The sequence below is a fragment of the Carassius carassius genome, chromosome 47, assembly GCF_963082965.1.
Source record: "Carassius carassius chromosome 47, fCarCar2.1, whole genome shotgun sequence".
Taxonomy (NCBI): Eukaryota; Metazoa; Chordata; class Actinopteri; order Cypriniformes; family Cyprinidae; genus Carassius; species Carassius carassius.
This window is the reverse complement of record NC_081801.1, coordinates 12,799,221-12,821,088: the sequence shown is the minus strand read 5'-3', so window position 1 is coordinate 12,821,088 and position 21,868 is coordinate 12,799,221. Positions and strand designations below refer to the sequence as shown.

At 39.2% G+C, this 21,868-nt stretch overlaps 1 protein-coding gene across 5 annotated transcripts in view; it reads right to left on the bottom strand.

The window, feature by feature from the left end:
• The window catches only part of LOC132130167 (cell adhesion molecule 1-like), a 305,793-nt gene that overhangs the window by 64,415 nt on the left and 219,510 nt on the right, over positions 1-21,868 (bottom strand). For 4 of the 5 annotated variants that reach the window (XM_059541843.1, XM_059541844.1, XM_059541840.1 and 1 more), the window contains exon 2: positions 13,194-13,211. The exons of the other annotated variant lie outside the window; for it this stretch is intronic. In XM_059541843.1, coding sequence (XP_059397826.1) covers positions 13,194-13,211 — 18 coding nt within the window. The remainder of the gene's footprint in view (positions 1-13,193; positions 13,212-21,868) is intronic. 5 annotated transcript variants of the gene reach the window in all.

Genomic DNA, 21,868 nt, shown 5'->3' with positions numbered 1-21,868 from the left:
GTGAGGAACCGAATACTAAATTAAATCATTAAAATATTCACTTGATAACCTTAAAATGTTCTTCTATATCTCCTCCTCTATCAAGCATATTTCTTGTTTGTTTGTTTTTTTCCCCCTCCCTTAGTTTATATACAAGCCTCACATACCCTGACTGATAATCCCATAACTCCAATCTTGGCTGAGCTCTGCAACATTTTGATCTTCAATATGGCTCTAAAAGTCATTAAAATGTAGAGTGTACGTGATAACTCAACTTACATTTAATTAGCTAGTTCTGTGTTTACTTTGCTCAACCATGGGGTGATGAGCTGGATGCCATTTTGTTGTGTGGGATGCGAATGCTGATTCTAATCATCGGCAGACCTCCTGAGACAGCGCATCTCTTTTACTTCCAAAAAGTTTTGCGGAAACTTTTGCAACAAATCTTAGTGAGGTATCATTTAACTATTCATGCACTGGAAAGAAGATGTTTAACCAACAGCAGAAACCATGAGGACTATTTAGAAAAAATACTACAGGAACCGACATGAACCACTAGGGTGTGCCAATGAGTCCAACTCAATGAGGAAAAAGGGTGAACATTTTAATTTAATTCTGGCATGCTCTGCATTGCTTTTAAATCTCCTAATTGTGTTAGTGTATGAGAGCTATTCCATGATAAGAGAAACATTCATGTCCACAAAACCTTTTTTCCCCTCGTTTGTTATTTTATGTTATTTGTTAATTTAAATTTTAAAATGCAATTTTAAAACATTCTGTACTGAAAATATAATTTCCCAAGATGAAAATATGTTTAATAATGTTTTTTTTATAAATATTTGAAGCTTTAAATTGTATTATTTAAAAATGTGTTTTGCAAAAGCTTTCATTTTAATTACAAATTAATTTTAAACATTCTACTGAAAATATTCTGTTATGTTAGTTTAGTTTTAATCATGACATGAAATTATTTTCACTAAAATGTTAAAATTAGTTTATAAATAAAATGTAAGCTTTCAAAACAATATTTGCATTTTATTCGAAAACAATTTAAATATAAAAATTCACACTTAAGTTTCACTTTTGTTTATTGAAACAGAACTGTTTTTATAAAAATTTAAAATGTTCAATTATATTATAACAAAGCTAAAAGTGATAAAAATGCAAATTTACAGTTTTTTTTTTTTATTTAAAGGGATAGTTCACCCAAAAATGAAAATTTGATGTTTATCTGCTTACCCCCAGGGCATCCAAGATGTTTGTTTCTTCAGTAGAACACAAACCAAGATTTTTAGCGCAAACCGCTGCAGTCTATCAGTGTTATAATGTAAGTGGAACGGAATCATGGCTAAAACATACGATAAAACAAAAAAACATACACAAACAAAAACAAATTAACCCTGTGGCTCGTGACGATACATTGATGTGTAAAGACACAAAACGATCATGCAAGAAACTGAACAGTTTTTATATAGTTTATATAGTTTTTATATACATACATATATATATATATATATAATTTTTTTTTTTTTTACCTCTGATTCACACAGTGTCCAAACTGTTAGAACTCTCCTAAGCGCATTCTCTGCAGCAGGCGCCGGAGGAGGCTTCTTTTTCTTCTTACTTTATGGTGGATCGCAGACTTATAAGTGCATTACCAGCACCTATCTCCTAAGTGGACCATTGACATTCCTAATTGAGATTGTAGATAGATTGTCAATGGTCCACTTAGGAGATAGGTGCCAGTAATGCACTTATAAGTCTGTGATCCGCCATAAAGCAAGAAGAAGAAGAAGACGCCTCACACGCCTGCTGCTGAGAAAACACTTAGTGAGGACATGCTCAGGAGAGTTCTAACAGTTCGGACATTGCATGAATATTGTAGAAAAAAAAAAATGAAAATAAATGTTTAACATTTTGGATTCTTTTTTTCTTTTTCTTTTTTGGAGCACATTGTTACACAATATAAAAACTATTTAGAATAGACTTGGCAAATACAAAACCATACGTTAATATTCATGTTGTTAGGTACCTCTTATTATGACAAACTGCCCTTGCTATATTAGCAGTTAAGTAAATCTTGTGCTGGGATCATACCGTATTAATAAAGGGATTAAACTTGTTTAGGCCCCAGATTATTATTGATTATTGGTGTGCAGCTTGGTTTAATTAAGATAATTGTTTGTGTCACTGGAGCTGGAACAAGTGAGCGAATGATGAATTCCTATTTAAATGAAGATTTCATTAGCCTAATGCTCAAGCAAACACCATCAAAAAAGGGTCCCTGAAAAAAAAAATTAGCTTTCCATGCATGCATCAACAACAAACAAAGCATTGCAAAAATGGCGAAGAAATTTGTGTGCTGTGCATTTGCATAACTTGTTCAAACAGATCTGTGACATTATCTCTGTATTTAATTACTGACATTCAAAGTAAGTAGCACAGAACATTGATCATTTTGGTCTAGATTAAAGCTGTCAGAGGACGATACTCCACTCTCAGTGAGGCAGACAAGCCATTTATATCACTACAGGCCTGGTACCACCCCAGCACCCCTCATACATCAACCCAGAGGAACACCCAGAGTGTGTGTGTGTGCGTGTGACAGGGAACAGGCCAATGCAGGTGTGCACTGCCGTGCTGTAAAGGTCAAAGCACTCTACTGTCCGCCTCAATAGCTCATCCTGCCTGCTGCACTTTTTTGGACAGCATGTGCAAGTGAGAAAAACCATGGCTTTGAATTAGATCTGAATGGCAATGATTGTAAGAGATTGAGATCCACGTACACCTGTGAGCCGGAATCAGTGAAAGGATATGTGATACCCATCACTATTCTCAGCTGCAAAGGTCAGCTTTCGTGCTTGAATATTACAATCTGGCTAATAGAGGAAAACTCCATGGTTCTGGTACTATGTGTTCAGAGAGTGTTGAACTTTCAAAGCAGGATTTTCATTTGTGTGAATTTCTTTTTGGATGATTGCACATAGGGAAGAAAAATCACAAATGAGATCACTATAATATCTGCTGAGTTTGAATGGAGGTCAAATGGAGACTTCTATTTAATGAGATTCAACTCAAGTTACCAGCAATCTCACATGTTCCCTAGACAATTTTAGAAGAGATTTCAATAATGTCTCAAATTATGCTCAGATCTGACAAGATACCTGCAATCTAAGTCTCCTAAGGTTTTTTTTCTTTCTTTTTTTCAGCAGCCATAACTGTAGTTTCCAGTGTCACATGATCAATTTGAATTCATTCTAACTTACAGTTTTGGTACTCAAAGGGCATTTATAAGCATTGAAAATGGTTGTGCTGTCTAATATTTTGTGTGAAAACCTTGATACATCTTTTTTTTATTAATATTCTTTTACATTTATTTTAAATTGAAATATTTTGTAATGAATTGACTGTCCTTTGATCATTGCAATGCATCTTTCATAAAAGTATATATATATATATTTTTTTTACTGACAATGAACTTTTTACCAGTAGTGCACACTTCAAGTTTAGTATGCATGCTTAGCATGTTAAAGGACTAGTTGACAAAAAAAATTAAAATACTGCTCATCACACAGAACTATTATATGACTTCAGAAGACCACTTTTATGGTACTTTTTAAGTATAAGTAAAGGAGCAGTCAGGATATACTTAAAAATGAGAAACAAAATCATTTTAATTTTTGGTTGAATTATCCTTCTAATTCTAACATTTAATTTTAATTATATTTTAATGTCCCCATTAAGACCGGGTGCATTCTAATATGAGAACATGTTCTGCATATTGCCGTGTCATTAATGCGGGTTTATTAATGGCTGTGTCTGATATCATTTGTTCAAAATAATTTTTAAACATGTATGTGTTCTTATAACCAGCAGCTCTTATGGTAAACTCAACACTGGCGTTACATCACTGTGCCCTTCCATCTGTGAAAGCAGACCTCCAGACACAAGTGCCAACATCCCATTTCAAACTCAGTCACCCATGTTAAAAAGTCCAGCATATGCTCTTTTGGATGATGCAGTCAGGCCTCTTAACTGGCTAAACCAGCCCCAAACCAAGACTTAAAAAACTGAAATGCTGCAAGTAAAGCTAGACTTTTCAGCACTAGATGCAAAGAATTCAGTGTCAAATCTTATGAAACATGGACACATTTTCTTAAGAGAATCAAGCTTAAGTGTAATACATTAATCCTTCAGGAGTGTGTCTTTGCAGATTTCTGCTAAATCCTTCACAGACATCACTTGGTTTAATTCAATTAAGGGACATTTTGCTTTATTGAATGATTAACTAATCAAAAAAAAATTATATTTTACATTTAAAATTATGTATCCCAGAGTCATTACTATGTAAAAACAACAAATAATTCCATTTTAGCGCAGCTGTACAATCAGCCTAAAAGCATCAAGAGAACACATTTAATGCAAATATTATAGTTGTTATAAGTTCCATTGATGGACCCATGAGAATTCCCCAGCTATGTTGTGTTTAATTACGAACAATATCTGCTTGTTTAACAAACAGGGTTTGAGACGGCACGTGCAAAGCAAACTTCTGCTGCTTTCTCTTTAGAACAAACCAGGAGCAAATTCCCTCAAAGGCTCAGCAAGCCCCTCAGCCACAAAGACCACCTTCCACTCTCTTAGTATGCTGCGCAGCCGTGAAGCATTCACACAAACGTATGGATTAGTAAATTGTGATGATACTAGTGCTAATGAAGGGTAAAATGCTGGTTGGATATTAGCAGCAGTGGAATGTGGCGTGTGGGAAGGGATGGACGGCAGCCTGATGATTAATGCGTCAGAGAGCCGACGGGGGCCAGGCGCAGCACCAGAGGCCTTGCCACCCCTGCTCGCTCATTTGGAAATCTCTCTCAGCAGAGGGAGAGGAAGAAAGGACTTCTGCCGCAGTGACTGAGTCTCAACGGCAATGGTTAAACAAATACCAATTTTCCACCAAAATGCTGCTAGTGAATAACTGACTGCTGGAACATAAGCTGTCCACAAAAAAAAAAAAAAAAAAAACTTTAGTGTCTTCATATGACAAGCCAACTTTGATGTGCTATTTTAGAATATTTAATTAAATTATATTATATTTCTATGTTTCTTAAATATCATATATGTTCCCTTTCAGTCGGTCACTCTCGACGCCACGTTGGTGACCGACGAATATGGGATATCGCTTCGATAGACCAATCTACTTCGAGTGTAAACTAAATGAACATTTCCTAAAGAGCAAATTTCTCTAAAAGAGCTTCACGGGTGCATCTTTGTAAAGACGACGGAGCGTCCTTATAAGGATGCCGTTTCACCCATGCATTTCTGTGAAGGCACCTCTCCCTCCCCTGGAGGAGGGCCAAGCGGAGAATCTGGAAATCTCGACAGGAGAGCAGTTTTCTCCCTCTCTGGGTCCCAGGAGGGCACGAAGAGTTGTGGACGGCCAAGCTCCGGACTTCAGATCGCCCGGCATCCCCCCAAGCTCTGCGGTGTCCGCTTCAATACAGTGAAAGCGTCCGATGCCCCTGTCCTGCGGGAAGAGATCGCAGTCCTACTGGCGAAGGACGCGATAGAGCCGGTCCCTCCAGCCGATATGAGGACAGGGTTTCACAGCCCGTACTTCATTGTACCCAAGAAAGGTGGTGGGTTACGACCGATCTTGGATCTGCGAGTTTTGAATCGGGCCCTCCATCGGCTACCGTTCAAAATGTTGACACAGAAACGCATTTTCGGGTGCGTCCGTCCCCAAGATTGGTTTGCAGCGATCGACCTGAAGGACGTGTACTTTCATGTGTCCATCCTTCCGCGCCACAGACCTTTTCTGCGGTTTGCGTTCGAAGGACTGGCATATCAGTACAAGGTCCTGCCCTGCGGGCTGTCCTGGTCTCCCCGTGTCTTTACGAAAGTCACAGAGGCAGCTCTCGTTCCTCTCAGAGAGGAGGGTGTTCGCATTCTCAACTACTTAGATGATTGGCTGATACTAGACAGTCTCGAGATCAGTTGTGCGAGCACAGGGATGTGGTGCTCCGGCACCTGAGCCTGTTGGGCCATCAGGTCAGCGACATGGAGTTGGATTCGGTCGAACAGACAGCACGCCTCACAGAGGAACGTGCACGGTCGGTGCTAGCCTGCTTGAATACGTTCAAGAGAAGGACAGCGGTGCCACTGAAACTCTTTCAGAGGCTCCTGGGGCATATGGCGGCCACGGCGGCACTTACACCACTCGGCCTATTACATATGAGACCACTCCAGCACTGGCTTTATGGCCGAGTCCCGAGGTGGGCGTGGAAGAGCGGCACTCACCGGGTCCAAGTTACACCGGCCTGTCGCCAAACCCTCACTCCGTGGTCAGATCTTGCATTTCTCCGGGCAGGGGTGTGCCTAGAGCAGATCTCAAGGCATGCTGTGGTTTACACGGATGCCCCCACCACCAACTGGGGGGGCCACGTACAACGGGCATGCATTTTCAGGGGTTTGGACGGGCCCGCAGCTGCAGTGGCACATCAGTTGCCTAGAGTTGCTAGCAGTACACCTTGCCTTGAACCGTCTCAAAGGTCTCTTACGAGGCAAGCATGTGCTGGTCCGAATGGACAACACTGCAACCGTTGCGTACATCAACCGACAAGGTGGTCTGCGCTCCCGTCGCATGTCGCAACTCGCTCGCCACCTCCTCCTTTGGAGTCAGAAGGTTCTGAGGTCACTTCATGCCCTTCACATTCCAGGCCTGCTCAATCGTACAGCCGACGAGCTGTCTCGAGCAATGCTCCCAGGAGAATGGCGACTCCAGACGGTCCAGCTGATTTGGAGACGGTTCGGAGCCGCTCAGGTAGACCTGATTGCTTCTCCAGAGACCTCTCACTGCCAGTTGTTCTACTCCCTGACCGAGGGAACTCTCGGCACGGATGCACTGGCACACAGCTGGCCGCGGGACCTACGCAAGTATGCGTTTTCCCCAGTGAGCCTTCTCGCACAGACATTGTGCGAAGTCCAAGAGGACGAGGAGCAAGTCTTGCTAGTAGCGCCATATTGGTCTACTCGGACCTGGTTCCCCAAACTAGTGCTCCTCTCGACAGCCCCTCCTTGGCCGGTTCCTCTGAGGAGGGATTTACTGACTCAGAGACGGGGCACCATTTGGCACCCGCGTCCAGACCTGTGAAACTCCATGTCTGGTCCCTGGACGGGACGTGGAGGTTCTAGGTGACCTACCCCAAGAGGTAGTGAACACCATCACTTCGGCGAGAGCACCGTCTACGAGACACGCTTGTGCCTTGAAGTGGAACCTGTTCGTTGAGTGGTGTTCTTCTCGCCGAGAAGACCCCCGAAGATGCCCGATTGCGGTCGTGCTATCCTTTCTGCAGCAAGGGTTGGAGCGAAGGCTGTCTCCCTCCACCCTCAAAGTCCAGGTTGCCGCTATTGCCGCGTACCATGACCCCGTGAATGGGAAATCTCTGCGTAAGCATGAGCTCATCGTCAGGTTCCTTAGAGAGGCCAGGAGGTTAAATATACCCTCTACTACCTGTATACCCTCTTGGGACCTGTCTCTAGTGCTTAAATCACTACAGCAGGGCCCATTCGAGCCTTTGCATTCAGTTGAGCTAAAGTTTCTTTCATTGAAAACTCTGCTCCTGCTTGCACTGGCCTCCATCAAGAGGGTAGGGGACCTGCATGCATTTTCGGTCGACGATTCGTGCCTAGAGTTCGGGCCGGCTGACTCCCAGGTAATCCTGAGGCCCCGGCCTGGCTATGTGCCCAAGGTTCCCACTACACCCTTCAAAGACCAAGTGGTGAACCTGCAAGCGCTGCCCCTGGAGGAGGCAGACCCAGCCCTGGCTTTGCTTTGTCCCGTCCGAGCATTATGGTGCTACGTAGACCGGACACAAAGCTTCAGGACCTCAGACCAGCTCTTTGTCTGTTTTTGAGGCCGGCAGGAGGGAAGTGCCGTCTCTGAGCAGAGGATGGCCCACTGGATTGTGGATGCCATAACCCTGGCTTATCAGGCTCAGGATGTGCCCTGCCCGTTCAGGTTGCGAGCTCACTCAACTAGAAGTGTTGCATCCTCTTGGGTGCTGGCTCATGACGCCTCGCTGACAGATATTTGTAGAGCTGCGGGCTGGGCAACCCCTAACACGTTCGCTAGGTTCTATAGCCTTCGTGTAGAGCCGGTATCCTCCTGTGTTCTCACCTCAAACGGGTAGTGGCACTGAGAGGCCCCGGTTAGTGTCGGCTTGCTTAAACAGCTGGACGCGGCGGAACGTCCGGCGCCAGACCTTCATGATGAATCCGTGAGAACCATGGAAGGGTGGGTTCCATATTGAGACCTAAGCAGTACTTATATGTGTATAGTCCACGGTATAGCCTTAGAGCCCGTGTTTCCCCGGCAGACTTCTGCCTTCCCAAGAGGGTTTTAATCACCTCAAATTTCTCTGTATACTCCTAGATGGATGCTATATGTGTATTTGCCTCCGAGACCTCCTTCGGGAAGGAGGGGGCTTCTGCAGCGTTCCGGCTCCAAGCGGACCGGGTACGTTTTCCCAGTGTTATCCAATCTCACCCAGTGAGGTAGTGCTTTGACAGCTGTGAGTGGAGCTACTTTTTCTGAGCCCCGGCCTACACCTAATAGGGGCGCAGGCCGCTCGCACAGGGCACTGGAAGGGGGAGCACCCATGGCGCTTTGATAGGGATCCCATATTCGTCAGTCACCGACGGGGCGTCGAGAGTGACCGACTGAAAGGGAACGTCTCGGTTACGTATGGTAACCCTCGTTCCCTGAAGGAGGGAACGGAGATGCCACGTCCCGTCGCCATGGTTGCTGTAAATGATCCCCGGCTCGGCTCCTCAGCGAAAAACTGGAATGCATTGCACCTGCTGCCATCTTAAACTCACGCAGTGATCAGCGGCAGCTGGATGCAATAATTGCATGCCAATGTGCATTGGCTCATTTAGTTTACTCTCGAAGTAGATTGGTCTATCGAAGCGATATCCCATATTCGTCAGGTCACCGACGTGGCGTCTCCGTTCCCTCCTTCAGGGAACGAGGGTTACCATACGTAACCGAGACGTTACCCTGGACCACAAAAACAGTCTTAAGTGTTAATTTTTCAAAATTATGATCGGACAATATTTGGTCGAAATCTGTAATCTGAGGGTGCAAAAAATCCAAATACTGGGAAAATCACCTTTAAAGTTGTCCAACTGAATTCTTAGCAATGCATATTACTAATCAAAAATTAAGTTTTGATATATTTACGGTAGGAAATTTACAAAATATCTTAATATCCTAATGATTTTTGGCATAAGAGAAAAATCAGTTTTGATCCATACAATGCTTTTTTGGCTATTGTTAAAAATAAACCCCAGCGACTTAAGTCTGGTTTTGTGGTCCAGTGTCACATATATAAAAACTAAATCTTAAATATTATTACAAATAATATTTACACAACAACAATAAAAATATAATCATTATTAATATGTATAATTGCATATATAAATAGTTTAATATTTTTATAGTTCATAGTTTAGGGTCAATAAAAATGTATTATTATTATTTATATAAACTATTTCTTATTCAGCAAGGATGTGTTAAAATGATCAAAAGGACCAAGGTTACATATAAATGTTACAAAAGATTTTGGTTTCAAATATATGTTGTTCTTTTTAACTTTCTAATCAGCAAATAATTCAAAGATTTAATCACAGGAATAAATTGCACTTTAAATATATCAGAATAGAAGTTATTTTAAACTTTTATATTATTTTACAATATTACTATTTTTACTGGATTTTTGATAAAATAAATGCTACTTTAAAGACCACAAGAGATTTTCAAAAACATTCAAAAAAATGCTAATGAAATTTTTACAATTTACAATTTCCTTTATTGACAATAAAGTGGCAGACGCAGCTGTCCAACATGGTTGTGCTTAGAAACAGGATACACGTCGTCTTAATTTCAGATGTTTACCATTTAATACGTTTATAATAGGAGTGATCTACTTCTATGTCAACCCTGCTAGACTTGCTTTGAAAACTTTACTTGAAATGGACATAATTCTATTATATTGGTTGAAATGGGCCATAAGAAGACCAGATAAACAAAAGACCAAAGAGAAAGAGATGAAAGAAGGGATAAAAACCAAAAGAAAGCAGGTAAGAGAATCACAGACCTGCCCTACCCTCTCTCTCTCTCTTTCTCTCTCTCTTTTCCCTTTCCAGCATTCCTCATCTCAGCATGACGGTGCACCATGAGGACCTTCAGCACCTGTCCCTCACTCTGAAATCAGTGAGGTGTGCCGGAGTCACATGGCCTCTCCTCACCATCCATTTAAATACGATATCCTTGAGCTGAGATTGCGCGGGCAGTTTGGTGTGTATTTTGCATTGTCTCTAAGCAGCCGTCCTGATCTAGGCAAAGTCTGTGCACACAAGGATAAGAATCCCCATGCAGGCGGAAGGAGATTAACTGCCCTCTGCCTCTCACATTTTCCATTATCGATCGCCGCAGATTAAAAATAAATAAATAAATAAAATCCTCACATGCATTCACTAAGATGACATCACAGCCAAAGATGCAAAACAAGGAGTCCGTGTGGCAGAACTATGTCCTTGAGGTCAGAGGAGGCAGCACAGACACAGAGCGGAAGACAGAGATGAAGAGCTTTGCTTTCCCCTAGCAGCTAACATTAAAGTCAAATGAAATCACAAATGGGAGAATTCACTTTGAGTTCATGCTTGTTATCTTTGAGGATGCCTATATACACTATCGGTCAAAATTTTGGGATCAGAAGGATTTCTAATGTTTTTACAGGAGTTTCTTACGCTCATCAAAGCTGCATTTGTTTGATCAACAATACAGGAAAAAAAATAATATTGTGAAATATTATTATGATGTAAAATAACATTTTCTATTTCGATATACATTAAAATCTAATTTATTCCTGTGATGCAAAGCTTAATTTTCAGCATCATTACTCCAGTCTTCAGTGTCACCTGATCCTTCAGAAATCATTTATTCAGCAATGATCTGTTAAGTTGTTAAGAAGTGATTGCAAAGATTACTATTGTTACAAAATATTTAATTTTGAATAAATGCTGTTCTTTTTAACTTTTTATTCATCAAATAATCCTGAAAATTATTTTATATTGTAATAACATTTTGCAAGATTAAAGTTTTTTTTCTGTATTTTTGATCAAATAAATGCAGCCTTGATAAGCATAAAAGACTTCTTTAAAAAACATTACAAGTCTTACTGATCCCAAACTTTTGAATTTTTTTAATCTGTAATACAAATCTATCTATCCACATGCACATGCAATGACAATGTGCATTTTTACACTTAATGTGCTTCATGGGGTGGGGGGGGTGTTCTTTTGAGTTGTTAAAGTAAGGTAGAGGCAAAACCTTGGAAACATCACTGTTATGTTATATTATGGGCATGTTTTTTTTGTTGCTTTGTGCTAATGTGTTTATCTAGCACAGATCTTCTGGATCACTTCACAGCAATTTCACAAGAGCCAGCTAACACAATAATAGGAGCATCATCAGCACAGTCCTCTATTCAGTATTAATGGCGATTGTGTCTCTTTGGCAAAAGAGCGTTCTGTTTACAAGCAGAGTTGGAGGAGAAAGAGGGCGAGTGAGAGAGATAGAGAGAGAGAGAGAGAGAGGGAGAGAGAGAGAGAGAGAGAGAGAGAGAGAGAGAGAATGCGACATAAACCAAGCAGAAGGCCATGAAGGACTGGGGTCTTTAACAAGGACTGGGATTCATCCAGTCCCCCTTGGGAGTGTCTTCTTCAGCTCACTTCTAATTTATTCCCATACAAATACCTTGGCTTCGATTAATAACTGAAACGCAAGGCAAAAAATGCAGTGCCTTTGCCAAGTGCAGCGTGTGTGTGTGTCTGAAAGAGGAAGCATTTCTCCTGTGCCTCAGCATGTTTGGGCTGATAGACTGATAAAGAAGGTGCTTTAATCGTAAAGGGCTGCTGGAGTGTGGGCTACAGTTGCTGGCCGTAATACTGTCTGTCTGAATCATCTCCCCACTTCAGGTCCAGAGCTGGGCGGGTGTCTAGTTTTCTGTTCTAATGTGGCCTGCCGCCTGACACTCAAAAAGAACCATCATTCCTCCCTCTGTGCTGATGAGAGTACATTAGGAGAGGGGCGATATAGTGGTGGAAAAATAAGGGCATCTGTGAACATCTTTAATGACTTCAGATTAAGAAAGAACCAATATAGAAACTCTTGCTAACACAATACCCAATAATTATTTTTATATTATGCCCAATGACAAATACTAAGGCTGAAATTATAAATCAACAGTGCTTATAAAACACTGCTAACTAGCTGATACCAATATAGTCACTAGGATATCACACATTTCTATTTACAACGTAATTAAACCATATTCAATATGCAATTAAACCTCTATGTGTCTGTCAAAACAGAATGTTCTTGGAGTTTTGTTAAGGTAATTAAAAATCATGAAACATTCATCAATTAATCATAGTGTGCATTATATCTATTTCAAACTTCCAATCGACACAAATTAAAAGGTTAGAAGTACAAGCAGATACTTATCAAAGAAAAGGAATTCATACTTGTTGCAATGAGCTTTTATGGTGCATTTGTGTGCAACCTCTCTAAAATAAACCTACCACTTGTAATATAATGTCCTTTACACAGTATAAAAGTAAAAATATAAAATATTCTCATATATTGAACCCATGCTTGACTTCAATGGGTCAAAAAAAAAATGGCAAGAAATGAAATGAGGAAGACCTGAGAGGCGCTGGCGAGACATTGATAGAGTGGAAAGTTTGAGTATGGTTTACCAAATGACTTATTTTACCGCCCTCCTTCAAAACACATTCCCCACATTTGAAGAAGAAATGATTGCATATCTGGAGTAAATGTGCTCTGTGAAAATGGAGAAATTCAACTGGATGAGACACCGGAGAGAACGAGGCATAATTTCTGTCCTATAAGGTGAGAGACGAATGATGTTAGAAGGGAAGAAAAAGATGGAGTGCTGGAGAGATACAGCACCTGCACCGGAGGAGGTAGAGAGAGAAGTAGTCAGAGGAGGAAAGCCTGAAGAAAGGCGAGATGGTTTTGGTTATGACCAGCACTGCTAGCTGTAAAGGACAAGCTATTTGGGAAATGGGAATGAAAAAAAAAAAAAAAACATAACACACGAACACAAGAGGTAAAAGGGAAGCCATACCTGAGACCTGAGCAGCTCCTGTGTGAAAGGGGAGAAGAAAAGAGAAAATAATTAGGAGGAATCCTATTTACCAAGAAACGACCCCCAAAGTTTATGCAGTCAGAGGAAAGAAAAACAACACATTTAAAAATGGCAAAAAAATTACCTTGATAAGTCACAGTAAATGCAAAAAAAGAAAGGAAAAAAAAAGTTTTTATAATGTAATATAATAGGGCTGGGTAAAAAATATTGAGAACTCAATATTAAAGCATCAGTATTTAACTTTTCTGTATTCAAAATTTGCTAAATGTATATAATGATCGAGTACATCATGAATTAATCTTCAAAATCACGTTTTTGTCTTATCCTGAATCACTACGGTACACTTATAATAAGTGCTTATGTTTGGACTATTGTAGCCTGGTTGGGTCGTCACTGCTGTGGTGAAACGCCATAGACATAAACTTAGAGAAGTGGCATCCTTAGAGAATGTTCTTCCACGGGATGCGTGCAGTTCTGTTTATTAACCACTAGAGCGCCAAAAGTTACATAGTACTGCTTTAATCAGTTTTCATTTTTACGGAACAATATTGATTCTTAAATCCCAACAGTCGAGCCTGTTTTCAGTTAATGGACAGAACATTGAAGGGCACTTCCCATCCAATATATCGCAATTGTGCTTAAGCATTGTGCTTTAGTACAAAGTCTTAGATTTCAAATGACCTCAATTGTATTGCAGTATTCAAACAATAAATGTTTTGGGGCTGTTTAATCTGGAGTGACAGATCACTGTAGTAGCGCACGTGAGCTAATCATCTCCACATTAATACCAGTTTCAGCACAAAAAATCCGAAGGTAAGTTAAAGGTGCACTGTGTAAATTTTAGCGGCATCTAGCGGTGAGGTTGTGAATTGCAACCAACGGCTCAGTCCCCCGCTCAACCCTCCCTTTAGAGAAGCTACGGTGGCCGACAGGTAAAGATGTCGCCTGTAAAGACAGCAGAGAGCAATGAGTTTTCTTTACAAAGGTAAATCAAGGAATTATATTTACTTAATTATTCAAGAAATTGATGTTATTGCAAATGTTAATATACTTTGGAAGAATAAAAAAGTGACGAAACGCGCTCTGTAGTTTGTCCGTTTTCCATAGGCTACTATAGAAATATGGTGGCGACTTCCATGTAAGGAGATCTGTGGTGTATGTAGCTAGAAATAGCTCAAACTAAGGTAATAAAAACATAACGGTTCATTAAGAAAGGTCTTTATACATCTCTGAAAACATAATTATATATATATTATATTGCATTTCTGTAAATAGATCGTTGTAAATATTATATATTGCACCTTTAACCCCTTTGCTTGCAAAGATTGGCGACGGCCCCAGTTTATTATTGTTTCACTTTCACAGCACGTTACACATCACTCTCTTACTTGATCTGGACAAACTGTGCATCAATTGAAAGTTTAAAAGACTCTAGCTTCGATATTTGACCAATGTTTTGATAAAACATTGTTGCAGTGACAGTTATTTAGTAATTTATGTCAGGAGTGCAAAATAATAAATCCGTATTATGCCACATTTTGAATAGAATTTAACCACTCATTCATATTCAGTCACGTCTGCAGCGGTTTATTTGTGTTCACATAGACTAACTGAACAGCGTCAATAAGGATTTATAGACCAAAGATGCATATCCGTGGAGATTTATGAATATATTTACTGATGTTTACTTCATATTTCTTCAGACAGAATCATTATTTTTATTCATTTGCCACTGATTTACGCGATCTGATGATGAACAGCCTCTCCCAGCGCTGTCTCTGTGTTTGCTCCTCAGTGCTCGTGTGTGTGTCAGACAAACTCTGATTGGTCCTTCGCCTTGTCAATCTTTAGAGTGTCATAACCGGACACGGCTGCATCGTGTCACATGCTTCCTGTACACTTCCTGGTAGTTATCTGACCAAAACAACACTGATACACCTCTGTACACACAAAATATCTGAATAACAAACCCGCGATTACGATAGTAAAGCTTGGTATGAGATTTTCTTGAGATCTGGGGCATTTTCATAACAAGAATAGAAAATGTACATCTGAAATGCTAACTTGTGCAGCGATGAAAAAGGCTATAAATAGCATATTTTTACAACAGTAAACGAAAAAATTCCACCCGTGATTGCAAAAGTTAGTTATTACAAACACTCGAGCAGGGTTTAAAGTGAGTATTGAGTAAAAGTGTACTAATAATTTCATAAATTGTCTGATGTAGCTTGATGCTAACGTTAGCTCTAATGCTACTAATAGCAGGTGCATTTCTTCTTCATAATGCATTTCTGTCACAATAATTCACGTAAGGTCATAAGAAAATGTTTTTTTTTTGTATTTCTATAGTCAGATATTTGATAATGTATTTGATAAAGAAAGAGTAAAACTTTACAATCCATATCCTGTCTCTTGTAATCGCTCAATCAGTGTTTCAGCCGCACAAAGACGTCAATATAACATCTTGTAAACAATGTCATGTAACATCACATTTACCTCAGCAAAAAAGTTTCGGTGACGATAAACATGTAAGTTAGATAGAAAAAATAAACTGTAGAGAGGTGAATTTTGCTACACCAAATAACATATTCATTACAAATTTTACTGTTCTTTAATGTTTAATTTATGTTTTAATAAATCTATCAAGATTGAATTGAAGTAGAATTATTATTAAGTAACTGTAACTTTATTATTTTAAAAACTTAATTAAGTGTAATTTTAACAAATCAGTCAATTTTAACCTTCAAAATTATAGTGATGTACAGTAGTAGGCTACCAACAGAAATTTGGCATGCATGCATATTCAAAAGAATCGATATTTAATCGAATCGAATTAGTAATTGAATCGAATCGCAAGCTTTTGAATGAGAATCAAATCGAATAAAAAAAATAAAAAAAAATCATTAATTGTCTCACTTAGATTCCTAACAAAAAATAAATAATTAAAATCAATCATGTTTATGAGTTTTGGAACATGGCTGATACAAACAAACTTTAAACTGTCCACTTCATCTTGAGCAGCCATTAAAATAGCAAAATCCTCATGAATATAACAATAAGAAACAATGGAGGGAGAAATTCATCATCATGTCCCTGCGGAACATTACTTTAACTTGTTCATTGCTTGACATGGCATGCTGTGGAACTCAATTAATTGCAAAATGTCAACAGCACCTGGTCTTGAGCTCATCTACTGTATCTGCAACTAAGGCCCCAAATCAGAGGCTTAGCTAATGCACCGCCTCTGGTACCCGCAAAACAGTTTTAAAAAGCACTTAGAGCCGACATGGCTTTATGAAACTGCTATGAGTCAGAGTCTGATTAGAAAAACAATTTTCTTATTAGCATTTTCACCAAATTTTCATCTTAGCTAATGTGCTAATTAGCATTCCTCTTCTGGGACTCAACGCAAAGCCATTGAAGATGGATATTTGTGCCTCAGCTTTGCTTAGAGCGTCTGCATGTCAATTGAATTTAAACAACATTAGAGAAGTACACAGAAATCTGTGCAAATATCCATGGGTGACCATGGCATAAATAATCCCTCAGTACCAAACAAAACTCTTCAAACCCAGCTGCTTGCAACAAGACCCTTGAGGCAAGATCTAAATATACCTCACAGAGCTTTGCATAGTCCTATAAAACAAGCTTGTGCCCACCAGGATTCCTTAATCAAGACAACGTTGACTATGGTTGGAAACTACCCTGTTCTAAGTTGCAGGTCTTTTTTTAGTAGAGTAGATTGGTAGAGAATACAGTGTGCCTTCTTTAGGATTTGTCACATGATTTAGTTGAGAGCCACAGGGGACCGGGGCCACCCTTGAATTTGGACCACTGGAACACAGGCCACACAAATAGGGTTATCCATGTTAAGTAAATGTCAGCCATCAGAATAACTCTACATTGGCGTTACAGCCATAGGATTTGCTTGGCCCCTGACCGGGTGAGCTAAGGGACCACCCAGAACGTGTCACACTCTCTCCCCTTCTCTTCAGGTGAGGTTAAAATCTCTGACCAGTGCAATGCATTAAACATGAGTTAACCCACTTGAGAGACGCTTCCTACTCCAAAATGATAGGGAGTTAAAATAAATTAACTTTGGGGTCAGCATGCATGAGCTGCATTAATGAACCCTTGTGTCTCGCTTTACTTGCACACCAACCCGAAAGCATTTCACATAGCCAAAAGCCTGAAAGCAAGGCATGTTTAAAAAATATGCGGTTATAACTGGAAATCTATTGCTACAGAAAAAGATATTCAAAAAAATATTATATTATATTATATAAAAATGTAATTAAGTATAATATATCTTTGGTAATTTCTACACTTTTATCCAAAGCAACTTACAAACAATGAATACAACAATTTACTTAAAATTCTAAATGAGAAAATAAATAAATAAATATTATTAATTTATTGTGGTGGTGCATTATATTCATAATAATGATACATTTTCTTTTAAGGCAGTCCTAAGCACTCAAATAAATAAACAGTTTATCTAAAACAACCACTAATAATAATATTAATAGATATAATATTCATACATTTAATTATATTATATATATTTAATAATCATTTATCTAATTAAAACAATCATTAGGCCAAACTGGTGGATTTGAGACATGACCTTACACTGCAACTCACTTCTGGCCAGCTGCCTCACACACAGGTTTCCAAAGAATCATCATCCTCATCAAAACCTAGAAACCTGCTGCTCATGAAGTATTAAATTAAACATGATAAGTGGTCGCATTAAAGAACAATTGTCGGTAATCTGCAAATGTGAACAAGAGAAAATCTTTTTCCAGCTAAAAATGTCACTAGACAAAAAAACGTCAGATTCATGGACTTCAAAGTTAGTGACAAAGTGCAAGTGTTTCCAAGGATCAAGTCTTTGTCCTATCAGGCTGCTTTAGTCAGAGAGGATTGAAGCATGTGTGTACCTGAGCCATAATAGGGAGGGATTTATTGTCTGTCTGCTGGGCGGTGATTAGACACCACTGCTGCCACTCTGATAAGCCTCGCTGATGGGAATAGACACTCCAGTGTCCTAAAACCACCTTGCAGGAGCCAGAGGGAGAGGTCACATCTGGCAGAATCCAATCCAACCATCCGCCTCTGACTTTGAAGTGACTTTTGATGTTTCCTTAAACTTTGGGGACACTTATAACTTCTTCAGACGAGAGTGAGGCTCACTAGGCAAATAAGGAATTATAGCCCCAATATTTTCTAATTCGAGATCCAGCACAGGTCTGTTTTCACAGATTAATTTCCTTCTGCTTTGGAGAATCCAGGAGTGATTTCTGACATTACACAGACCATTCATGAGAAGATTCAATGTGGGCAGCCAGAAATGTGTGCCAGCTAACCTGCCATGAACAGTGTGATATTTTCCAAAATTCTTTAAAAACGACCCCGCTGATTTTTCATGCTGGTCAGCACTGCCACGGTGTAAGTAAAGGATGAGCAAAACTATATTTCAAAATTGACATATAAACCACAGCACACTAATTAAAAAATTTACAAGTAAATAAAAATAGAAATTCTATATAAAAAATATGACCCCAAACAACAACTGCTAGTATTATAACTTTAACCTTTCCAAATATATGATTTAGCATAAGTAAGTACTTTGTAAATGAACATTAATTCATTACACTACCTTTCAATACAATATTTTTTTTAAATACTGAAATGTTACTCAAAAATAAAGCATTAAATTAAAGATACTTCTTTATATATATATATATATATATATATATATATATATATATATATATATATATATATATATAAATTATTATAATATTAATGATAATTTTAAAATAACTAATTTATTAGTTTCTTATGTTATTACATTTTTTATACAACAATAACAACAACAATAACTATTCAGTGGCAGTGATTTGATAAGCGCACTAAAACAAATAACCAAACAAACAAATATTAGTTAACATTATAATAATATATATTTCAATAATAATTTTTTTTTTTATATATCATGATGACCATTAACCAAAAGACTTCTTTCAAAAACATTAAATAAAATGTTTTCATAAGTACATAACACAGAAAAAAAATCGGTTGTTTGACAACTAGTCAATCCTAATGGATGGCAAACCAGGATATGTCTTTCAGGAGTTGACATGTCAACAGGCCATGGATGTTTAGGCATTCAGAGCACTGACGGAGTACTTTGAGCAGATGTACATACCCACAGATATGCAGCTTCCAGCATGACCTGCTGAGCCTTCATGTAATTAAAAGGGTAGGAGAGCAGAGTCATATTTTCATCTCAAAAGGGATTTGATGGAAAGGGCAGGGTTGTGTGGCCTAGCACGATCCACACAGATTGACCTTCACATCCATGTCTTTCTGAACAGCATGCCAAAGAGACCAATTGAACACCTCTATGCCACACACCAGGAGGCCACAAGGATTGTGATGTTATCTTTTTTTTTAGACAATCGGAATCTGATTAGAAATCCTTGAAAAGAGGTGACATTTACATTTGTCATACTTTTGGCAAAGCTCATACTAAAGACATGTCAAAATGACAGAATAGAAAATGAGGCAGACAAGGATAAGACCTAAATACCAACAATGCCACTATTAGATGTTAGAAAGCAGATCTGAATGTTACAGCCAGTCTGTGAAAAAAGCTTCAGACGAAAGCCATCAGGTGTTTGGGGACAGAACGGGGGCGAGACAGAGAACTGATACAGCAAAGGGACAGTTGGGGTGGTCACTAACGATACCTAGAGACCAGAAAGGGAAAGCTACCATTAATTTTGAATGAGAGGCACAGATCTGCAGTAATTGCTATCTGATAGTACATGCAGCAGCTCTTCAATCACAGAGCATTTCTCTGAGGTAAAGTGACCCCTCATAACTTCTGTCACTCCATTTACCAAGGACCCCATGCAATCACAACAAAAACTTTGAGGCTATCTATATGAGTGAGTGAGTGAAGTGACATTCAGCCAAGTATGGTGACCCATACTCAGAATTTGTGCTCTACATTTAACCCATCCGAAATGCACACACACAGAGCAGTGAACACACACACACTGTGAGCACACACCCAGAGCAGTGGGCAGCCATTTATGTTGCGGCGCCCGGGGAGCAGTTGGGGGTTCGATGCCTTGCTCAAGGGCACCTAAGTCGTGGTATTGAAGGTGGAGAGAGAACTGTACATGCACCCCCCCACCCACAATTCCTGCTGGCCCGGGACTCGAACTCACAACCTTTCGATTGGGAGTCCAACTCTCTAACCATTAGGCCACGACTCCCCTAGTGTACTATGCTAGTGTACTCAAACAGCCGTTCTCCTTCAGGAAAAACAGACCAAAAGTATTAACGAATACTCATGATGCATGACACAAATATTCACCAAACCAAATGCAACCAAATGTGAAGTAACTTGGTCATATTGGTGATTTCTTTTAAAAAGAGACAAGCTGTTTGAAACATCCTGTTTTGATAGGAAATATGTCCAAATAGTTTCCCACAATGATACATGGCAGTAAATATGAATAGTGAATGGACTCTTCCATCACTAATTAGCTAAAGAGAACCGAGCAAAAGCAGTGAGCAGTGTTACTTCCTGCTGTTCACGAATGGCCAACATTTTTTATTGGAATGTCAGTCACATAATTTGAGTAAGGGTCCTTCAACCAAAACAAAAACAAATATATAATTAACTTACATAAAGGACCATTTCACACTAAATCAGAATTGCTCACTGAATGGCTTTTTGGCTGTTATTAGTGAATGGAATGGTTGGTGTTCTGGAAAGAAAAGGTTATAATCACAACACATACTAAATGAAAAGGAAACATTTTAAATGTTGGCTTCTCCAAAACAGACAAGGACGAGGTCTTTTTTTTGGGTTTCTGTGGCCTACACTTTGCCAGAAATAAGAGACACATTTTAGGGTTGCTGCAGTTAGATGTGAAATTTGCTGCTATCATGCTTTCTTGATGTGAGAGAAATTGGCTTTTTAAAGGTTTCCAAGTCTCTATAAATGCACTCCATCTTTGCCACTTACTTGAAATGTACTGCTTTCTGCTATAAGACTGTACGGTTCCTCCAATGTGAGCAAGCGAAACAGTCTGACTGCATGACAGTATGTACAATGTAGTCTGTGTATGGTTAAAGTTCACATAAAAAAGAACATTCTCATCATTTACTCACCCCCCATGTTGTACCAAACCTGTATGACTTACTTCTGTGCATTCATTTTGAAACTATTTTGACTACTTTCTTTTGTGTTTCACAGAAGAAAAAGAAAAGAAAAAGAAAAGAAAGTCCAACAGATTTGGATTGACATAAGTGCAAGTAAACTATCACTTTAATGTGTAAATATACAGTGAAATTTATAACAACATCTGTTTTGTCCACACAATCACAGCCAAGCAGATCATATCTGGTGTTTAACATACAGTTATGTCAATCTTGATCTAGATTCCACTGTGGCCGGAGCTACCTATCAACAAACCAAACAACTGACAAAATGTCCTGCTGCTCGTCATGGCTGGTTATGACATGGTATCAAAGTGTTAAGATCAAATGATGGGAACTGTTGGTGAAAGGATGAATGCTTGATATAGAGATTAAAACATTCTCACGATATTCTGATGCTACAGTGGCAA